This window comes from Bos grunniens, chromosome 22 (assembly GCF_055505025.1).
Source record: "Bos grunniens cultivar Pamir isolate PY7600 chromosome 22, Bosgru_T2T1.0, whole genome shotgun sequence".
NCBI lineage: Eukaryota > Metazoa > Chordata > Mammalia > Artiodactyla > Bovidae > Bos > Bos grunniens.
Genome location: NC_141186.1, coordinates 1,187,031 through 1,210,238, shown reverse-complemented (window position 1 = coordinate 1,210,238; position 23,208 = coordinate 1,187,031). Strand labels below are relative to the sequence as shown.

Here is a 23,208-nt window from a genome sequence, read left to right as displayed (position 1 = left end):
GGGTCATCCCAGTGCATTGAAACAAGATGTTATTTAAAAATGTATCCAGTGTACCAGATTCTATGTTGGGCATATAAAAAGGCAGAATGGAAGTTCACAGTGATAGTTAATTGTAGCTGGAAATGCCCTCTGCTGTCCTCCCTGTGGGCTTAGTGAACCCTTCGGGGGACAAGGCTGATGCTAGAAACCCCGTGAAGGTGGAGAGGAGCCAAGGAGTAGAATGCCTTCTGTGTTTGGAAGCCCTGCTTCTTTCTCCATCTCCATACTCCATCCATAAATAACTATTCCTAACCTGGAAGTGCTGCTCCAGGGAAGCACCTGCCAGTTTCCCCTTGAGTAGACATGAGCCGATTAACCTTATTTCCTGGCACCTGAGAAATCTTAGGAAGGGAAGCAATTAAATCAAACAGCATCTTCAACATTCAGGAGCTTTCTAAATCATACTAAGGAGACTTGGAAATCAGTCACCTTTTTACAGGAAAGAAGAACACAAAAGGCCTCAAAAATAGCCCTCCAAGACTAATTCCTAGCAATGTCTTTATAAGACCCTATTTTCTTATGAGGACTTCCCTGGTGGCTCAGACAGTAAAGAATCTGCCTACAAGAGACCTGGGTTTGATCCTTGGGTCGGGAAGATCCCTTGATGAAATCCATGGACAGAGGAGCCTGGTGGGCTACAGTCCATGGGGTCACAAAGTGTCAGACAAAACGAGTGACTTTCATTCACTTACTCACTCATCTTCCTAATTTTTCATTTTGCTTTGATATGACAAGTTAATTTTTAGTTTTTACCTAATATGTATCAAAAGGAAGTAAAGAATTTGCCAGAAAATGTGGGATCTACTCTTATCTACAAGTGTTCCCTGCACTTGCACTAAAATAAATACAGCTGTGTACAAAAAGCTGAAAAGTAATGAAGAGTTGGTTGAATTCCATTCATTTCCATTTTTTGCCCTTCAATAAGCATTTCCATTTTTTGCCCTTCAATAAGCATTTCCATGATGCCTGCCCTTCCCTGGAGAGGTTATGAGTGTCAGCTGTAAAGGAGGCTGGAAGTGTGGTCCACTTCCCTGACTGGAGAGAGGAGAGGTACTTCTGTGAATAAGTGGGAGAGAATGTGGTCCCAACAACACAGGCTCCTCCTGCCTGCCAGGCCTGGCTTGGGAGCGAGGGCTGCCAAGCTTGTGACAACAGGTTAGAGCTTGGGAAGGTCAAAGGAGTTTAGCTCATCTGGGCAGGCATCAAGCCAGAAATAGGTGCAGGAAGTGACCCCACCTGTCAGGGGAGGAAGGGCAGGTAACAAAAACACCAAGGAGGCTATGGACAAGGATGAGAGGTCAGGGTCACAGTCAGCCCTTCATATCCACGGTTCTGCATCTGCAGAATCAGCCAACCATGGATCAAAAATACTTGGGAAGAAAATTCCAGAAAGCTAAGAAAAAAAACCACCAAAACTTGAATTTGCTGGGCGCAGGCAACTGTTTACATAGCATTTACATTGTATTTACAACTAATTACTTTGTATGAGGTATTGTAAGTAATCTAGAGATAATTTAAAGTACGCAAGAGGATGTGTGTATGTTACATACAAATACTATGCCATTTTTTATAAGGGACTTGAATATTTATGGATTTTGGTTGGGAGGTGGCAGTGGGAGGGGTTCCTGGAACCAGTTTCATGGGTACCAAGGGACTGCACGTCTGAGAATTCACTAAATGTCAGGCACTGCGCTGGGTGCTTCTCAAATATTCTTGCTCTTACAGCCTTCTTTTTTTTCATATTAGAATCCATTTATTAGTTTTTTAAAAATTCAAATTACAGAGCACAAAAGACAATTTTGTATCTATTTTGACAATATCTTTGAGATTTTTCTCAGTTTGAGATGTTATGAAAAAGCAGGTCTCCATACAGCTGGTGAGAACAGAAACTCTCTCTTGACATGGTTCGTTAAACAAAACTGGAACACAGGCCAGTTAACTCATTTTATTCCATGAAGATAGAATGAAAGATTATATGAGCTTTCACAACTGGAACAACCAAAAGAGAACCATAGGTGATTCATTATCCAAATAGAGGACAATTTTCAGCACAGATTAGTTCCTCAGATCTATTCATTCTGAAGGCCTTGTGGCAATTTATAGGGCAGACTACATTTCCATGAAAGGAATATGATGTATATAAATCCTGAATCTAGGGAAGTATATGTAGAGAGTAATATCCTCTTTGGCCTAGTAGGCGGTCGGGGAGCAGGGTGGGGTAAATACCAAAGTCATCTCTTAACATCAAAGCCTGGCAGTAAACAAGTGTCTGTAATATCAATAACACATACATTAAACATTAACTAATCAGAATTTTTCTATATTTCTATGCATATTGGCATATTACTCAAACACTGACGGTGTTAATGGGAAAAGAATTCCAATATTATGAGTAATAAATAATACCTAAGATTTCTCCAGATAAACTGCTGGGGCTCTCTTAAGTACAGAAGCAATTTGAGAAAAGCAAATTTTTTTTTTTATTGGAGTATAATTGCTTTACAGTGTTGTGATAGTTTCTGCTATACAGCAAAGTGAGTCAGTTACATGTATTCATATATCCACTCAGATTCCTTCCCATCTAGGCCACCACAGATCATTGAGTAGAGTTTCCTGTGCTACACAAGAGGTTCTCATTAGTTATCGGTTTCATATATAGTAGTGTATATTTGTGGAGAAGCAATGGCACCCCACTCCAGTACTCTTGCCTGGAAAATCCCATGGACGGAGGAGCCTGGTAGGCTGCAGTCCATGGGGTCGCTGAGGGTCGGACATGACTGAGCGACTTGCCTTTCACTTTTCACTTTCCTGCACTGGAGAAGGAAATGGCAACCCACTCCAGTGTTCTTGCCTGGAGAATCCCAGGGACGGGGGAGCCTGGTGGGCTGCCATCTATGGGGTCGCACAGATTCGGACACGACTGAAGTGACGTAGCAGCAGTGTCTGTTTGTCAATCCCAATCTCCCAATTCATCCCCTCTTCCCACTTAGTTTCCATGCATTTGTTCACTACATCTGTCACTCTGTTTCTGCTTTGCAAATAAGTTCATCTGTATCATTTTCTAGAGCCCACTATATTATATAATGTTTTTTTTTCTCTTTCTGACTTGCTTCACCCTGTGTAACAGTCTCTAGGTCCATTCATGTCTCTGCTGCTGCTATTGCTGCTAAGTCGTTTCAGTCGTATCCGACTCTGTGCAACCCCATAGACGGCAGCCTACCAGGCTCCCTGTCCCTGGGATTCTCCAGGCAAAAACACTGGAGTGAGTTGCCATTTCCTCCTCCAATGCATGAAAGTGAAAAGTGAAAGTGAAGTCACTCAGTCATGTCCGACCCTCAGCGACCCCATGGACTGCAGCCTACCAGGCTCCTCCGTCCATGGGATTTTCCAGGCAAGAGTACTGGAGTGGGTTGCCATTGCCTTCTCCGATTCATGTCTTTACAGATGGCATTTCTTTCCTTTTATGGGCTGAGTGATATTCCACAGTATATATGTACCACATCTTCTTTTTCCATTCCTCTGTTGATGGACCTTTAAGTTCCTTCCATGTCCTGGCTATTATAAATAGTGATGCAGTGAATTTTGAGAGTCATGCATCCGTTCAGATCATAGTTTTCTCTGGATTTATGCCCAGAACTGAGATTGCTGGGTTATATGGTACCTCTATTTTTAGTTTTTTAAGAAACCTCCATACTGTTCTCCATAGTAGCTGCACCAATTTACATTCCCACCAACAGTGTCAGAGGGTTCCCTTTTCTCCATACCCTCTCCAACATTATTATAGATTTTTTGATAATGGCCATTCCGACTGGTGTGAAGTGATACTTCATTGTAGTTTTCAATTTTATTTTTCTAATAGTAATGTTGAGCATCTTTTCATGTGCTTCATGGCCACCTGTATGTCTTCTTCAGAGAAATGTCTATTTAGCTCTCCCCCCCCACAATTTTTTATGGGGTTGTTTGTTTTTTTTGATATTGAGCTGCATCAGCTGCTTATATATTTTGGAGATTAAACCTTTGTCAATCGCTTCATTTGCAAATATTTTCTCCCATTCTAAGGACTGTCTTTTGGTTTTGCTTATAGTTTCCTTTGCTATGCCAAAGCTTTTGTTTAATTAGATCCCATTTGTTTATTTTTGTTTTTATCTTCATTAGGAGGTAGATCAAAAAAGATCTTGCTATGCTTTATGTCAAAGAGCGTTCTGCCTGTGTTTTCCTCTAAGTGTTTTATAGTGGCAAGCCTTACATTTAGGTCTTTAACCCATTTTGAGTTCATTTTTGTGTATGGTATTAGGAGTGTTCTAATTTCATTCTTTTACATGTAGCTGTCCAGTTGAAGAGGCTGTCTTTTCGTCATTGTATAGTCTTTCCTCCTTTATCATAGATTTGGTGACCATAGGTACATGGGTTTATCTCTGAGCTTTGTGTCCCATACCATTGAGCTACATTTCTGTTTTTGTGCCAGTACCATACTGTCTTGATGACTGTAGCTTTCTAGTATAGTCTGAAGTCAGGGAGCCTGATTCCTCCAACTCCATTTTTCTTTCTCAAGATTCCTTTGGTTATTCGGAGTCTTTTGTGTTTTCATACACATTGTAAAATTTTTGTTCTAATTCTGTGAAAAATGGCACTGGTAACTTAGTAGGGATTGCATTGAATCTGTAGATTGCTTTGGGTAGTATAGTCATTTTCACAATATTCGTTCTTCCCGTTTGAGAACATGGTATTTCTCTCCATCTGTTTGTTTCATCTTTGATTTCATTGATCAGTATCTTACAGTTTTCTGCATACAGGTCTTTTGCGTCCTTACAGCCTTGATTCTGATTAGCACAGTTATGGAGGCAGCCAGGGAGAGGGTGAGGATTGGTACTTTGTAAAAGCAAATTTTAAAGCCCTGTGATTTCCATTTAAAAAGAAAAACAAAACTGGACAAAAACCTTCACTGGTAGTGAATCATGTAAGATAGTCCAGGACAGTGTGATGAGAGCCCTGGGCCCTGGGGAGGCAGTGCCCCATATGAACTGGCCCAGGGTGGCAAGGCCAGGCAAGAGGCAGCAGCCATTCTGAGTAGCATGCGGCCAGGTTTTGGCCCTACAGTGGGGCTCCTTCTCTGTCTCTGGCCTCTTCTACTTGTTCATTTGAGCTTGAAACTTGAGTAACTGGATGGAGATCAGTTAGCCTCTTCATCCTTGGAGCGGATCGATGGTCACTGATGTTGCCAGGTCCAAGTAACTGTGTCTGTGGAGGGCAGTTCGCCCACGCATAGACTTCAGGTCAAATACTGTTGTGTGACACTGAACGCGGCACTGAGGCACCCACCCCTCCCGTGTGGCCCTGTGTTTCAGGGCATGAATTACCTGGAAGACCGGCGCTTGGTGCATAGGGACCTGGCGGCCAGGAACGTGCTGGTGAAGACGCCACAGCACGTGAAGATCACAGACTTCGGGCTGGCCAAGCTGCTGGGTGCCGAGGAGAAGGAGTATCATGCAGAAGGAGGCAAGGTGAGGGGCTGGCTTGTCGACAGGCACACACTCTCCTGAAGCAGACTGACCAACTCAGGGCCATTCTCAGGACCTTCTAGGTGAGGTCACAGTGCCACCAGCACTGGGTCTGGCCAGGCTCCAGAGCTGCCTGGGGAGAAGCATTTCCTGGGAAGGTGAATAGAGATGTTTCTGACACACCCAGAAGCCAAAGGCAGTAAATGTGAATTCAGCTTCATCTGTAGGGGACTATTAGCCAGTTAGGTTTCCACCTCCTGCTCCAGAGTAAAGACCCTTCGGAAGAACATCTTGAAATGTCATAGCTGATTTGGCAGCAAGGAAAGTTTCCTGTGATTGTTCCAGGACCTCCCGAGGGGCGCTGGCCATGATGGACTTGGCTTCTTCCTCTGGACAGGCCTGGGGCTTCTCCAGGGGGCTTTCCCAGCAGTGAGGGGTGCAGGTCTCCAGATACACCCTTCAGAACACTCTAGATCAGCTGTACACGTCTTCAGTTTCACACTGCCTTGCATGACTCCAAGCAGCTGGCCCTGTAAGAACCCACAAACACAGGGCACGACCAGGGTCCCCAGCTACCAGCCCATGCACGCAGCTCAGCAGAGGAGCCCACAGACAGACCAAAGGCCCTCCTCAGTCCTGGGGTCTGACAGAGACCCTGTCCTCTGCCAGACAAACCTCTCCTCCTGCTGGGAAGGAGCCCTGGGCCTGGGGGGCAGGGTGTGGGTGGCCTGGTTTTCTCACCTTTGTCATTTTCAATTTCTCCCTTTGTCATTTTTTTTTCCAATAGAAGGAAGCTAATAGTTGTCTTATTACTTTTACCTCTCATCATTCCAAGGTCCCTATCAAATGGATGGCTTTGGAATCAATTTTACACCGAATTTATACCCATCAGAGTGATGTCTGGAGCTATGGTGAGTCAGAATCCTGAGGCTGGTGAATCAAGGCCGAGACTGTGCTGGCTTGCACTGTTGATGTGCTTTGTACACTCTGCCATGCGAGACACTGACTACAATAGAAAACATGAAAAAGGAAATTGAGTCTAACTACCGTCCTGAGCGTCACTGGAGGTAATAGTGAGCTTGTCAGGAGAGAGAGTAACAAGAGGGAAAGAATGTGAACCTGGGAAATGCCTGTACCCCAAAATCAAGCAGGTATAACCTCTCGCTGTGAATTTGAAGTGAACCAAAGGGAGATGACAAATCAGGTTTCGTGTGGAAGTGTTTCCGGTAGAGGGTGTGGTTCTACAGTGGATTGACTCAGTGACCGCAGCTCCGTGTACTGAGTGGTTATCTTTGTGCTCGACAAAACACACTGTGAGAGTGTGTCTTTGGGGAAATATGAGGAAAGTAGCTGCTGCTTCCAGCTCTCATGAAGGCCATCTCACCAGGACCTGCTTCTTTCTTCCTCCAAATCCCACGCGGCCTGTGCTCTGTCCTCTGCCCAGCTTCCCTCTCCTCAGACACACCTTTCATGCTCTCATCTTGTTCTCTGTCAGAGGGGCTCCAGAGCCTTCAAGAGCCTCGCCTTTCAGGAAAGCATTTCCACTGGTTGCTGTGCTGGGTACTACCCACTGTTATGCAGTCAGCCCCCCCTGTACCGCCAAATCAGCCCAAAGGCTGCAAAACAGCTGATCTGCATTGAATGGTGAACATCAGTCTATCCCAGCTATCAAAGCAATAGAGGTGAATCACCCACCCATAGAACATGTATTTGAGGAGAGTAGTATTATAAGGAGTTTCCAAGAGGAATGCTGTCATTATCACAAAAACAGAATCATTCAGGATATCTCCCATTTAGCATTTCTTTTACAGCATTATTAACTTCCTAATATTCCAATTAAATTTTTAAAAATGTCATGGGTCTTTGTCTATCTCTCCTGCTATAATATAAGCTTTATGAAGACAGAAATCTTTGTGAATGAATATGTGAATTTTCATTTATACCTGTGAGCTGAGCTGCTTACAGTTGACGAACTAGATAAGGAAACAAAAGTATTCTGATACCTTGTTATTTTCAGCTGTGTTCAAGAAGTGTCTGCTCCCCTGGAGGGACAGGGAGAAATGCTGCTTCTCCTGTTTGTGGTTCTGCCCAGACCCGTCATTGTCATTGTTGCCACACAGCCCAGTGTGGTGACACACACCCCCTTCCAGCGACACTACGCAGGGGCTCCTCCTGGGTCTTCTCTGGGCTTGTTTTGTACTCATTCATCTATTCTCCAGACAGCTGGCAAAAATATTTTAAACTACATTAGACTTTTACTTCTCTGCTTAACCTCCTTCTTTGATTTTCCAAATATGCTCCAGATAAAACCTGAAACCCTGACCATGGTCAAGAGTGGTATGGGCCCCTTCCTTTCCCAGCTGCCCACCTGTGTTCTCCCCTTGCCCCATGTGCCCACTTGCAGACTGCAGGGCCATGTCTGCCCAGTAAATGAAAATTCTCAAACTCAGTGACTTAATCCCTCTGGGTGATTATAACCAGCATCAGAAAGCAGCGTCAGCACAGGGGTTATGTTTTTCATCTCAGTGGAAATTGTGCTGTCAAGTGATTACGATCTGCTGTTCTGGCAGTACACCAGAATTGTTACAATATGAACCTGAATTTTTAGTTTAAAAAACATATCCTGTTACTCTACTCTCTAGACTCTAGTCAAGGCAAAATATTTTAGTCGGGAACCTGCATGTTCCACTTACCAGTTGAAAAGAGAGAGAATTCATACCAACTTCCAACCCTACTCATACCCCGCAGCCAGGCATACACACGGCCCTCTCTCACCGTTTGTCCCCAAACCTGCAAAGTTTGCTTTCCTTTAGGAAGTCATTGTGTGTGTGTGTTAAATGCAATGTGTAAACCTAGTTTAAACCTGGACGTGAGATTTTCTTTTTTTGATCAAGTCCATAATGACTCTGTGGTGGGAAGGACAGAAGGGTTATTAATATTTTCTTGTTCCTGGACCATGGCTTTTCTTCATTCTTCCACCTTGCATCTGCATGTTAATTCAGATCATTCAGTTTTGGAATGGCCTTTAGAAAATCCACCGTGCAGATCCATGGTATTTAGAGGTCAGTTCTAAAGAAAAGGGGTCGTTAGACTAGTTGGAGATTAGGAACCACCCCCCGCACTCCCTGTGTGGTTTGGGGACTCAAGACTCAGGCCCACTCTGCTCATCACTAGAGGCACCCAGGGTATCGTGCTGTCCAGATGGGGACATACTGCTCATCACATTTGTGTTTCTGGAGCAGAGAATTCCATCAAGGGAGGCATTTAGGTAGAAAGACCATCAGAACTTCAGAACAGTCTGAAAAAACACCAATTCTAATAGTACTCTTGCTTTAATTTTTTTAATCATGGTGATTTATTGAAGTTGAAATTTAAAATATGGAGTTTTTATATTTATCAAAAGGAACAGAGGTTTTTATCTCTAATTTTTTTATTCTTTAAAAACACAATTTATAGTTAGTTAAGTCTCTTGGGGCGCACGTCTGACTGTGTAACTCCTGCTCCATAGACCAGGCATGTCTCAGAGAGGTGGTGTCTTGTGCTGTTATTACTAAAGTTTGCTACTTATTGGCTACTTACTATTTGCCTGGCATTGTCTGAACTTTGAAGTTGTGTTATCTTGTTTGATCTCACAACCATCCTATGAGACAGACGCTGAACTGAGGCTTCCAGGACCGAGCAAATTGCCCAAAGCCACAGAAACAGGGGTTTTTAAACGTTGGAACAGTATGTCAACAATGATGACTAAAGACAAGATGCTGTGATTATTATTGACTCATAAAGCAACCCCTGCTGCCTCTTAGGAGTCACTGTTTGGGAGTTGATGACCTTTGGATCCAAGCCTTACGATGGAATCCCTGCGAGTGAGATCTCGACTGTCCTGGAGAAAGGAGAGCGCCTCCCACAGCCACCCATCTGCACCATCGACGTCTACATGATCATGGTCAAGTGTGAGTGGCCAGCGGGACCTGTCACTGGGCTGCCCTGAGCCACACCCCAGGTCTTAGACTCCCTAAGACACTCTATCACAGCCTATAGGCAGGCACATTCGTCAACCCCTTCTCAGGGCACTTCACCAGAAGCGCATACCTGCTGCACTGAGCACTGTGAGCTAATGTCACACTCAGCACTGTGAGCTGATGTTTTCAAGCAAACAAGTCAAGTCAGAAGCCCCCAGAAGCTGTTGTATCAAACACTCTGCTCTCTGAGTTGCTCAATGAAAAACCTGCCCCACATTTTGAAGCCTGTTACCAGAGAGACTGTTTTTAAATGCCTAACGGTGAATAGCCACACGAGATTAGTAGAATCAACACTTCTGCTTTGACTTAAACCTTTCAGATATTGGATTTACGTGAGGCCTTCTGCAGTGTAGCAGGTAAACATTGTAATCCAAGTAAGAGTGTATGGCTTGATTGTGACACTACTTCGCTGTCAGAAGCCCAAGTTCAGTAGGCTCTGGGGGTAGTATTACATATATGATGAGAATTTACACAGAAAGCAGCCCAGGGAGTGTGAGAGAGCCAAATCCATGTCAATATTGAGCCTTTCTGAACTTCAGACCACAGAGCTAATCAATTGTGACTTCCTTGCTTTAGGTTGAGGAAGCTGGTATCCAGAGAGGTCACATGATTTGTCTGAGGTCACATAGCAGCCTGGCCTAAAATAGCTTGACGTCCTGCTGATAGAAAACAAATGTGAACTCTCAGGGTCATGAGGATTTCCAGTCAACAGCTGTTCCTCCAGCATGTTTAATCTAGACCTGGATCGTTGTGTCATCAGATGCAGTGGCGTGGTCAACAGGAGCGTCCTCCACACGAAGGCACTGAGCGTCCTGTCACGCGCATGTGTGATTGCTGAGTGTGACACAGTGAAATGCCAGGGAATGGCACTCCCAAGCGCTGAGCTTCTTAGAAAGTTCCTAAATTTCCCTAAATCTGGTTTCCAACTTACTAGACTGCTGAGTGAATGTGGATGAGGCTGAATGTCAAGTGAGAACTTTACGGAGAGTCGAGACCCAGGGCTCCCTACAGTCAGAGCAGTTCACAGAAAGTGAAGCCTGTCATTCGGCTGCTGGGTCACTTAAGATGATGACACCGTAATGACCCTTGGAAGGGCAGGCACAGGAAATTAGAGCATGTTATTGCCATTCTGACTCAAATATGTGACGTCATCATGGTCTTTAAACAGTAATCAGTGCCTGCTTGCCAAGACTGAAAAACCTGTCACAAAGATTAGGTTTCATCCTCATTTATTTGTCTTAAAGAGTCCCCCCATAAATACTTTCAGGGATGCCATCTTTATCAGTTCTTTTAGGGTTCTAACTGAACTGACTTCCCTCCTTCCTTCCCCAGGCTGGATGATAGATGCAGACAGTCGCCCAAAGTTCCGTGAGTTGATCCTTGAATTCTCCAAGATGGCCCGAGACCCCCAGCGCTACCTTGTCATCCAGGTACGGTCCGCTCCCCCGCTCCTCCCCAGGAGGATCCTGTAGTGAGCTCACACATCCCTGTAGTACCGCGGCGATGCAGCTCGCTGCCTCCCGGGCCGCACCAGAAACCGTCAGGCATTAGAGCAAGCACAGCTCAAGGTGGACTAAGTCAAGTTCACCATGGGGCCCCCAACTGTCTGCCACTGTGTGAGCCCAGCACACTTGGCGCCCCCTCATCTTCATGGTCCCTTTAGCCAAAGCTTCATATCTGTCTCTGGGGAACCAGGGCTTTGGTGTGGGGCAAATCTGGCTTCAGATTCTTGACTCTCCACTTTAGGTTAACCAAACCAAGCTCATGGAACTTTAAAGATTCAGTGAAATAATAAATGCAGAATGCATTGCAGAGCACCTGAAGCAGTTCCAGGAATGTGTGTGTTCTAGGGGGAGGGTCCCCACACCCCCAGGCAAGCACTTCTCCAGCACCAGCTGGTGTCCTGCAATTCAGCTCAGTCTGACACTGTCCACCTGGGACAGCATCAGAGGCCATACTCCTCCACGTCAGATGCCAGTGCCAAGTCCAGATGCTTCTGACCTACCAGCTAAAGGCTGGAGGTTCTCACTCCCCCTCTGCTTAGGTTCCATTTATTTGCTAGAGCAGCTCACAGAACTCAAGGAAACATTCTACTCACTAGACCACTGCTTGATTATAAATGGATATAATGCAGGAGTGGCCAGATGGAAGAGACGCAGAGGGGAGGTGTAGGGAAGGCCAGATGGAAGAGACGCAGAGGGGAGGTGTAGGGGAGGGCATGGTTTCCATGCTCTCTCAGGCACTGCTCTTCCCCAAATCTCCACGTGCTCACCACCCTGGAAAGACTCCGAACCTCATCCTTTCAGGCCTTTATGGAGACTTCATTACATAGGCATGATTAAATCATTGACCCCCAGTAGATTTGACCCCCAGGCCCTCTGCCCTCACTGAAGGTCAGGGTCTAGACTGAAAGTTCTAACCCTCACATGGGATTCTAATCATGTGGCTCTACTGGTCACCAGCCCCCATCTTTCAGTGCTCCCAAAAATCTCCTCATTAACATAAGAGACACTGAGGAAATTCCAAGGGTTTAGGAGCTCTGCAGTGCGGAAGACCTGGGTTCCATCCCTGGGTTGGGAAGATCCCCAGGAGAAGTGAACAGCTACCCACTCCAGTATCCTTGCCTGGAGAATTCCATGGACAGAGGAGCCTGCCAGGCTACAGTCCATGGGGTCGCAAAGAGTTGAACGTGACTGAGTGACATTCACTTTGAGGAATTCTGTGCCAGGAGCAGGGATAAAGAACAAAAGTGCATTTTTTACTGCACATAGCACAGCACGCAGTGAAGGCTGTGCCTCCGGCACCTCTTTTACCTCCTGAGCTGTCTGCATTTCCTTTGAGGACTTTGGGACGTCAGGGAATTTTCAGTGTTTTCATTTCAGCCAGGGGGTGGGGAATGGGGGAAGGGAGGAGGAACTGTATTTTGGAGAACCCGCGGGGGAAGGGGGCGGGTTATTAGAGCTAAACTGGCAAATATACAGGCACCTGCAGACCACAGACCACACCTCGATAGCAAGGGAGTGGGACAGCAGCTCTCTGGCCTTTCTGATGGTCTCACAATCTCTGTGCCAGGGGGACGAGAGAATGCATTTGCCAAGCCCTACGGACTCCAACTTCTACCGCGCCCTGATGGATGAGGAGGACATGGAGGATGTTGTGGATGCTGACGAGTACCTCGTCCCCCAGCAGGGCTTCTTCCACAGCCCCGCCACCTCCCGGACACCCCTCCTCAGCTCGCTGGTACCAAAGTCACTCTTTCTTAAGCTCTGCCTCTTGATTTGAACAGATTGAGTTTTAGAGAAAATAATACCCATCTTGCGGAACTTAACCAGATGGTGAAGCTAAAATCAGAATGAATCAATTGAGTGTATCAGTGATTTTATTGCATTGCAACAACTGTGTCATAATCTTTTTGGTCCATTAAGGAACAGAATTAAATCAGAACTAAACCTAGTTTTCTCATACTAATGCGTCAAGATGAAATCAAGCCCCTTTAAATGTCCCTTCTCCCTGAGGCCCCTTCCTGCTCTCAGTGGAGATGGTTGAGTGTCCGCCTGCATCATAAACACTGTGATTCTTTTTCAGAGCACCTCCAGCAACACTCCCACTGTGACTTGCGTTGATAGAAATGGGGTAGGTATCAACATCTACAAACCAGAATTAAATAACATCTCTGTACCCCAGATCTATTAGACATAAGAAGTACCCACCTTAACCTGAATAATTGTGATTTCCTTCCTGTATTGCTTCTTCCCTTGATCCCTACTCTGTGGCCAGCAATTAGCTATCATTTCTCAAAGTGCTATTGAAAATGTGATTCATGGACCAGCAGCATCATGCAGTTCCTGGACCTGGCAGTTTGTTAGAAATGCAGACTGTCGGGCCCCTACCCCAAACCTACTGACACAGGAACTGCTGGGAGGCGTCTGGCCATCTGTGAGCTCGCCTTCCAGGCAGTGCTGATGCTTGATATGTGAAGCCCTGATTAGATCCACACTTACCAATGCAGAAGCCACTAGCCATGTGTGGCTACTTAAATTTAAATGTTAATTAAAGTTAAATAAAATTTTAAATTCCATTCCTCACACATGTGGTAAGGAGCTACCGTATGGGAGAGCACAGATCACAGGGCACATCTGTCATTGCCAAGAGCCCTGCTGGACAGCCCTGGTCCGGGCCATCCACTTGCCCTGTGGTCTGGGCCAGGAGTGAAGTACCACCTGGTTAGAAGTGCAGCATCTCTGGCCCTCTCCCGGATCTCCTGCATCAGAATCTGCATTTTAGCAAGCTCTCAGGTGACTTTTATCCCCACTGAAGTGAGCAACACTGGCTGGAGTTAACCTTGCCTCATCTCCCCCCGACAGAGCTACCCTCTCAAGGAAGACAGCTTCCTGCAGCGCTACAGCTCAGACCCCACTGGTGCCCTCATCGAGGACAGCATGGACGACGCTTTCCTCCCAGTACCCGGTGAGTACCGCTCGCTGTGGGGAGTTCTGTTCCACGGCCTCAGGCCCGGGGCCAGGCCAGCTGCTTCCTTCAAGCTGGTTCAGAGGTGGAGCCCACGGTGAGAGTGCAGACAAAACGAAGGGAGAAAGAGGGCAGTCAATAGACAATGACCAAGTATGCACATGGGTCCAGGCATGTCCAAGTTGTCTTTAGAAGGAGTCTGTAGATTTTCTAGAATTTGAAGCCAACAGTAAAGATATACCTGTGTGAGTGCTTGAGAGAAAGAGTGTGTGTGTGTGAGAGAGAGAGTGAGTGTGTGTGAGAGAGAGAGTGTATGTGAGAGAGTGTGTGAGAGAGTGTGAGAGTATGTGTGAGAGAGTGTGTGTGTGAGTGTGTGATAGAGTGTGTAAGAGTGTGTGTGAGAGAGAGTGTGTTTATGTGAGAGAGAGTGTGTGTATGAGAGAGAGAGTGTGTGACAAAGACAGTGTGTTTGTGAGAGTGTGAGAGAATATGAGTGTGTGTGTGTGAGTGTGTGTGTGAGTGTGTGTGAGTATATGAGAGAGAGTGTGTGTGAGAGTGTGTGTGAGAGTGTGTTTATGTGAGAGAGAGTGTGTGTATGAGAGAGAGTGTGTGTGACAGAGTGTGTTTGTGAGAGTGTGAGAGAATATGAGAGAGTGTGTGTGTGTGAGTGTGTGTGTGTGTGAGAGAGTGAGTGTGTGAGAGTGTGTGTGAGAGAGTATGTTTGAGACAGAGAGTGTGAGAGACTGTGAGAGAGAGAGTGTGTGTGAGAGAGAGTGTGTGAGAGAGAGTGTATGTGTGAGAGACTGTGTGTGTGAGAGAGAGTGTGTGTGAGAGAGAGAGTGTGTGAGAGAGAGTGTGTGTGTGAGAGAGAGAATGTGAGTGTGTGAGAGAGAGAGTGTATGAGAGAAAGAGAGTGTGAGAGAGAGAGAGAGTGTGTGTGAGAGAGAGAATGTGTGTGTGAGAGTGTGTGTGAAAGAGAGAGTGTGTGAGAGAGAATGTGTGTGTGAGAGAGAGAGTGTGTGTGAGAAAGAGATGTGTGTGAGTGTGTGTGAGAGAGAGAGTGTATGAGAGAAAGAGAGTGTGAGAGAGAGAGAGAGTGTGTGTGAGAGAGTGAGTGTGTGTGTGAGAGAGAGACAGATAAGATCCCTGTTCTCTCTCCTGGCTGCATTTCTGGCCTGTGAAACTTGTATTTACTTAATCTAAGCTCTGTCCCCAGACAGAGCCAACCTGCACAAACACACATCTCAAGGGAAGCAGTCCTCTGAAAACTTTAAACTTTAAAAAGAAAAACATGCACGTTTCTCTGAGCAGTACGAAAAGAACACAATTCATTTTTGCAAGAGAGTCCTCTCCTCAGGCTTCCCTGCCTCTGTCATCCAGTGCCTCATGGAAGAATAGTCACAGGGTTCAGAAAGAGCTGTGAAATCCTGTTGGGGATGATGCTTTGCTGATTACACTTGATTTCTTTTCAATTTCAGAATATGTAAACCAATCTGTTCCCAAAAGACCCGCAGGCTCTGTCCAGAACCCTGTCTATCACAATCAGCCTCTATATCCAGCTCCTGGCAGAGACCCTCAGTACCAAAATTCACTCAGCAACGCCGTGGACAACCCTGAGTATCTCAACACCACCCATCCTGCCTGTATCAATGGTGTACTCGACGGCCCTGCCCTCTGGGCTCAGAAGGGCAGTCACCAGTTTAGCCTAGACAACCCTGACTACCAGCAGGCCTTCTTTCCCAAGGAAGCCAAGTCAAATGGCATCTTTAAGGGGCCTGCAGCTGAAAATGCAGAATACCTGCGGGCAGCACCAGCAGGCAGTGACTTTACTGGGGCCTGACCATGGAGGACAACATCAGCCATAAACTTCCAGCCCCTTCCACCCCCAGGACCAAGCCATGGCAGCTGTTGAGTCCTGACCACCATGCCGACATTCTCTCTTGGACCCACAGACTGGTTTGTCCATATTTGCCCTGATCAGCCCACCTTTCAACCAAGAAGTGCCCCCGACACAGATGCGCTTTGCACAGTTGCAGGGACGTTCCTTTGTGTTCAAACTGTGAGGCTTCCACAAAAGGCATCCAGGAAGAATGATGTCCGTTTGGGCAGAAGTTCACCTTTCAGTGAGGTATATTTGAAAAACACTAAATATGTTTAAGGAGTTTTATTGCTTAGAAACATCTGGGGTTTTTTCATTGACACTGATTTTACTTTTAATGAGCTTTTCTAATAAGGAAAAAGCTTGCTCATAGCACCTGTGGTACTGAGTTGACCCAGGCCCAACTGTGACTGAGACGCACGGACCAGCCTTCCAGCCAACACGTGATTCCATTGGCTCTGCTTGGAGACTCCTCCACTGCAAGTCAGTTGAATAACCAGCCAGTCCTCTGAGTTCTCAGCAGGCCACATTGGTACTATCTCAGATCAAGGCAGGTACAAGACAATAAGCCACTTTGAACTCTTCCTGAGCAAGGAAGAAACAGAGGGAGTAGAATTCTTCCTCAGACTTACTTGTATATAGATGTCTCCATGGTACTTTCTCTCCTTTGGGTGACCAGTGTATTTTAATTATAAGTATTAGACTTGTTTATTTTCCATTCCATAGTTTTGAAACCCAGTATGCTTTCCCTGTACAGCAAAACGGTAACCACGGTCAGCTTATATGTGATTAATCGGCATTCAGACCATTGCCTTTAATTGAGATGGAATGACAGTGCAAAAAAGGAACAAATCCCCCGAATTTGAGTCTTAAAGGAAGTATATCAAGTCTTTGGAGGTCAGGGGACAGGTGTCTGTCTGAAGACTGCATATGTGATGCTGCTCTTGAAACTCTTAGCTCCCCCAACGCTCTCCCCGACACACACACAAAACAATTTGTTTAGGCTACTCCTAGAAGATAATTAATTATTTTACTTCAAGGGTTTTTTACTCAAAGGGCACTTTGCTCTTCATTGGGAAGCTGCCCAGAACCCTCCTTGCCCTTGGTGAGTTGAAGGGTCCAGGCACGGGGGTATCTGTGCAGGAGTGCCTCACCACTACGGCGCTTTTCACAGGCGAAATAGAGACGGCATTATGTGTCATATGAAATTCAGGTAAATATGAAATTTCACTTTGAGGTTGATGATAATGCCTTCATAACATCTCCAGGTATGTGGGAAGAAGAAAACAATCCCCCCTTAAAATAACTCCCTGTAATTAGAAGACCTGCTACTTACGACACAAGCTTTTTCTCATCTGTGTCCCCAAACCCTGAATGTTACATAGTTCTTTGTAGACAGTGTTGTAAACACTCTTAGTCAAGATCCATCTCAGCCAGCAAGAAGTGTTTCAGACAGTATTTTCAGCCCATGGTTTTATTCAGCTCCCCACTTTCCCCCCACACACAATTAGCTTTTAAGTTATTTACTGACTCAGGTGGATCAGGGCCCCACAGTTTTGTCATCAAAGTATTTAATTTTGTCTCAATAGAAATATAAGTTATATTCAGCTCCATCATGTTCCACACTTTAACACCTTACCAGCTTGGCATAGGTATTAAAGTTAAAAATAAATAAATAAATCATAATACCTGATTCCACAAAATTCACAATTTAGCAACGAAAATTGACTAACGAATACTAACCTGAAAATGACATGACAGATGCCAGGCAAGACTTGTCAGCCCAGCACGGTGACAGCACAGGGCACAGGGTGAGGAGCGCCTGGTGTGGAGGGGCCATGGAGTCGGGTCACCAGCAAGAATTGGAAAGTGCAGCAGAGGGAGCCCGGCCATGAAAGTGTCCTCCAGAGAAGCTGCTCCTGCAGCAGCTCAACAGGCTCTGCTGCCCCTTCAAGCCTGGGGTTAGGGGTTAGGCACATTCCCCAAGTGCCCTTCCGGTCCATCCCCACTGGGGGGTTAAAAATGATTCATGAAAAGATTAAACAATGTCTCTAAGGATCTGAAGTTTTATGTCCTTGTCAGCAAACCACTCTCATTATTTATTCATCTCAGAACATAAGTGCTTTAGCCAGATATGTATCCAGCACTGAGAGACAGAATGACCCACATTCTGCTCTCACAAGTTTGTCAGGAGACAGTTGAGGAGGGAGCACCACAACATCCTGGTCCAACTGTAGCAGTAAGAGCTTAGTATTTTTGTAATTTGAAATATTTTACTGTAACATAATAAAGTAGAGAGAACTTCAAGATTTTTCTTTTTTGTATTTCAATTTCCTGGCATAAAATCTACTCACTAAATTTTTTTTTTTTTTTAATTTTCTTAAACATTGTGTTTCCATCAGTTTTCTCACTGTGTCTGTCCAGGGAGGTTCAGGGGGCCTGTAGACTCTAGAGAGCCTAAGAGAGCAGAGCCTGAATCCAGGTCCCAGGGCCCCGTGGACAGTCAGGAGAGGGGCTCTCACACCTCAGGGGTCTGAGGGGCCACTCAAAGCTTAACCCTCACCCCTTCGGTTTCTGCTCGTTAACACAAAGCCCTGAGGCCCCACAGAGAGCCTGTCTGCTGTTTTCCTCCGCAGCCAGTCCCTGGAGCATTTCCCCACAGCCCAGTCAAGCCAGGCCTTCAGACACAGGTCAGGGAAAGGAAGAGTGAGAGTGTTTACAGCTGACCCTCGAACCTCATGAGTTTGAATGGTGTGGCTCCACTTAGACATGGATTTCTTCGATAGCGGACACAACAGGCCACCTGAGCACCAGTCAGCCGAATTCACCATTAAAGAACCAAAAGCTCTGGACAGCTGACTGTGTACAGTTACAGGCAAGTCCACTGCTCAGAGGTCAGGGCCCCAACCTGGTCTGTTCTAGAGTTAGCTGTCCAGTGGGCCATACATACATATTATCACATAATCTTTAAGGAGGCCCTGTTGTCTCACACTATGAAAAATAGTTCTGTCACCTCAAGATAGAGTTGAATCTTCCAAACTCTAAATTTGCCCAGAGTCAGTTGTCACTGAGTTACAACTAGGAGCACAGGGGAGGGTGCAGATTACATTCCAGTTGATGGCAAGGCTTAGAGGTCTGTTGAAAGTTCTTAATTTTGAGCTTTAGCCTTCCCCTGTCAAAACTGCAGACATGCATGAACCATGAAGTGCAGAAGCAGACAGGCAGTGGTTCTCAGGCTGACTGCCCTTGGGTGTCTCCTGGGTCCCAACCAAAAAGACTCTGAATTTGTCTCAGCTGCAGCCTGGTCTAGGCGCTTCTGAGAGCTCCCCTGGTGATTCTGATGGGCAGAGTTTGGGCAACAGCTGTGTAAGGAAAACGTCCTTCAGGGAGACTCGGGCCTGGGTTGACAGCCTCCCACTCGTGCGAAGCCTGGGGCTGCATTCGTGCAGGACAGGCTGTCAGGCCGTGGTGACTCACCGTGCTCACCTGCACTGCCCGTCAGGACTGACTGTAAGCTCAAAAGGAGCAGTGTAATCATAATTGCAGGGTCTCCCCATGTGGTTCTAATGGACAACCAGAATGGGAACCCTCATCTCTCAGGTCACCTTCACTTGGACTAGCCTATGCATCGACACTGTGCCCTTGATCAGGGCAGAATCAGACTATGTGTGTGGAGGAGGTTCCTGAGGCCGTGCCAGGATGACCACTGTCCTTGGTGTGCCTGGAGCCTCGGCTGCTGTTGGCCGTTCCAAAGCCTCTAATTCCTTGTCACCAGCAGCTAACTCATGCCAACAGTGGCAGATACCCCAAATCTGAGCCTTGAGAAAGCCCTAGACAGTTTCTTTTCTAAGAAGTTGGTTTAAAAAACCCATCTCCTGCTACAGGGAATGAGCTGCTCACCCCAGTGACGGTTCTTGAAGTTGCCCTTAATGTCTGTTCTGCATTTATTACTTGGTGACAAGCACATTATTTTTTTTTTTCCTTTGTCTTCCTTGCTGGGGCTATAAAACCTTACTGAATAGGGTCTCTTGCCTCTAGTCATATCAGCCATATCAGGGGCACACATTTTTATGCTATAAAAGACACATTCCAATAGGATTTTTAAATGTAAGTCTATTTTTGTAACTTTTTAGAGCACTGAGCTTTGTAAGGTATATTTTTAGGAAAACTCATTTTTCTGCTAAAGGAAATAGTTTACTTTAGAAAGACTGCAAGAAAATCAAAATTTGAAACCGAGATTGTTGTTTAAACAATTTTAACATTTAACAGTTTTAATTGTTGTTTAAAGGGATTTAACTGAAGCAAGAGAAAAGTCTCTCTCGTAAAAAGGCACAATGTCATTGCAGAACTGGGCTAGGTTGTTGTCCTGATGAAGAGGAGAATCATTTTTATATTTATAAAACAAGAAAAGGAAACAATTACATTTAGTTTCTTTGTCTGAATCAGGTTCATTTGACTCTGGGGCAATTCAGTGGGAAAGAACCACCGTCTATTACAACTAATAGACAACATCAGCTTCATGCTGTATACCACTCATCTGCCGATGGACTCTGTAAATGTAAGAAAACAATAGCAGAGCTCTCTGTTGGTTTATATATACCAATCTGACTGACGTAGATTATTTTTGTGTTTACAGTTGATAGACATTTACAATATAGACTAGAAATACCTGCAGAGCCCTAATGTGTAGCATGTTTGATGAACACCACCAGCAGTCTTCCAAACTAAGCAGAGCCATCCTAGCGATGGGGTTTTTATCTCAGGCTGCACAGTGACATCATGGCAGTGGGGGAAGGGAAGCTTTTGAAAATCTTGAGGCCTAACAGTGCCTCAGGTGAGTGAAACCCAAGATTTATACTTTGTAAAGCTCCTAAAATCATTCTGATGTACAGCCAAAGCTGAGAACCACCAGCCTAGGGATTCGCCACAGGTGTGTGGACTTGCAGGTAGATTCTCCAAGAGTAGGTACGTAAGCATTGGGCGAACTCTAAGCACAAAGACCCCAGCATCCGTTGCTGCGGGTCAGGACCCTGAAAGGATGGGGAGAGGGCCTAATTCATCGATGAAAAAGAAATGTAAAGCAGACCCCTTCTTCCATGTCCTCTGTCAAAGGTAGATGGATAGCAAGCATCCTTGCTACCTGTCAACCATCTGGCTGCCCTGCCTCCAGCCATTGTGCAGCCATCACTGCCCAGGGAGAAAGGAAACGTGGACTCAGAGTTAGTCACAAAGGGAGACGGCAAGGATACTGCATGAGTAGTTGGATGGTGTTTATAAAATAAAAGCCAACAAGAGGATTCCTGCTAAATGTTTTATATATATGACTATGAAGAAAGCTGAGCACCGAAGAATTGATGCTTTTGAACTGTGGTGTTGGAGCAGACTCTTGAGAGTCCCTTGGACTGCAAGGACATCCAACCAGTCCATTCTAAAGGAGATCAGCCCTGGGTGTTCTTTGGAAGGAATGATGCTAAAGCTGAAACTCCAATACTTTGGCCACCTCATGCAAAGAGTTGACTCATTGGAAAAGACTCTGATGCTGGGAGGGATTGGGGGCAGGAGGAGAAGGGGATGACAGAGGATGAGATGGCTGGATGGCATCACTGACTCGATGGACATGAGTCTGAGTGAACTCCGGGAGTTGGTGATGGACAGGGAGGCCTGTCGTGCTGTGATTCATGGGGTCGCAAAGAGTCAGACACGACTGAGTGACTGAACTGAACTGAACTGATATATATATATATATAGCATAAAAACTGAAGCAATAACTAGTATTATTTTCTCTTCACAAGCACAGTATGCCCTCTGAGGTTACAAATTCCTGTCTGAATTGCCATCAGAAGTACTAAGAATCCCTACTCTATCACCTGGTAGATAAAACTGCATTTTTAGGTGCATTTACTAATTTTTTTCTTAAAGAAATACTTTTGACTTAATTCGGCTACAAAGTAATCTTGCTGTATGATATGAAATTTTGGAAAGGAAGACGTACTGTGGATCTGATGACATATTAGAGGTGATGTAATCAAGTAGCCTTAGGCAGCAGTAATTTCATTTTTAAACAAGCAAGCAATAGCTTTATAGCCTCTAATATATGGTACATTTTAATATTATAAAGTTTTTCTGTGATGAAATCAATATTTGTACAAATAGAAAGCAAGATTCTCTTTTATATGGTTTACACTGTTGATCAAAACATGTTGATTGTATATGGAGTATTAAAAAATTAGATGTATACTATTCATGTTCTTTACTCATAAGTATCTTATAAAAACATTGTATTCTTGTTAACAATGCAGTGTTGATAATAGTTATTAATAATATCTGACCTACTGTAGATGTCCTTTCCTGACAACTTTTTAAAGTTAATTAATAAACTTTATTTTTAGAGCAGTTTTAGTTTCAAAACTGCAAAATTGAGGAGAAATTATGGAGAGTTACCATGTGCCCTCTGCCCCACAGGCTCCCCGCTCTTCCATGCACACTGCAGGGCCTGATGCACTTCAATTAGTGGAGAGTTCCTGAGCCTGAGTTGACCGTCCCAGCACCTTGCAATGTAGGGCAAACCTTCCCGGATTCCCTGCATAGTCTCTTCTCCTTCCAGAGCCGAGAGGGAATTCCTTGATGATGATTCTACAGCAAGTTGTGGTTCTGCTCAATCATAAACACTGAAAGTCTGAGGCATTAGCAAACCACAACCGTGTGTGCAGAGCCTCAGGCCCAGCTGCTCCAACTCTTCCCCAGCAGTGCTCCCCCATGGGGAAGACCGGCCCCCCAACCCCCACTCCAGGCCTGTGGGGGAGCCCTTCTGAGCCCATCAAGAAATGACTGGTGCTGAGGGAAGTTGTTGCGTTGAGATGAAATCCTTGAACAGGTAAGGGAATCAGGTTTCTCATTCGAACTGCCCTTAAAAGGGGGTACGGGGAGAATGGGGTGCACAGGCGGGAGGCGGGTGCTGGTGGGGGATTGCCACAGGCTGGCCAGCACCTGGAGCCCACCCTACCTCCCCGGGGGCCACCCCTAGGTCCTCTTGTGTCACAGTCTCCCTGATGCTTGGGGTGACACCCATCATTTTCAGAAAAACTGTGGCTTTGTTTAACATGGTTCATCCAGAAGACCATTATCACTTACAAACACAGGTTGAGCGGGACTGTCGTACAGGTGGGAGCAGGACTTCAGGTTAACTAGGTTCTGGAATAATAAGCGGATCCAGGGACCTTTCTGTATCCCTGTGGGACACGCCCCACCCCCAGACCCCCTCAGGCTCCTGGCCTCCCCGAGCCCCCACTGCCCTCACACAGCACCC

General features: G+C 45.6%; 1 protein-coding gene across 1 annotated transcript in view; it reads left to right on the top strand.

Annotated features, from left to right (window-relative positions):
• EGFR (epidermal growth factor receptor) overlaps window positions 1-22,295 on the top strand; it is a 221,851-nt gene extending 199,556 nt beyond the window's left edge. The window contains exons 21-28 of the mRNA XM_086365545.1: window positions 5,385-5,540; window positions 6,373-6,448; window positions 9,341-9,487; window positions 10,889-10,986; window positions 12,629-12,796; window positions 13,142-13,189; window positions 13,921-14,023; window positions 15,502-22,295. Coding sequence (XP_086221671.1) covers window positions 5,385-5,540; window positions 6,373-6,448; window positions 9,341-9,487; window positions 10,889-10,986; window positions 12,629-12,796; window positions 13,142-13,189; window positions 13,921-14,023; window positions 15,502-15,863 — 1,158 coding nt within the window. The 3' untranslated portion in view covers window positions 15,864-22,295. The remainder of the gene's footprint in view (window positions 1-5,384; window positions 5,541-6,372; window positions 6,449-9,340; window positions 9,488-10,888; window positions 10,987-12,628; window positions 12,797-13,141; window positions 13,190-13,920; window positions 14,024-15,501) is intronic.
• The last annotated feature ends 913 nt before the right edge of the window (window positions 22,296-23,208 follow it).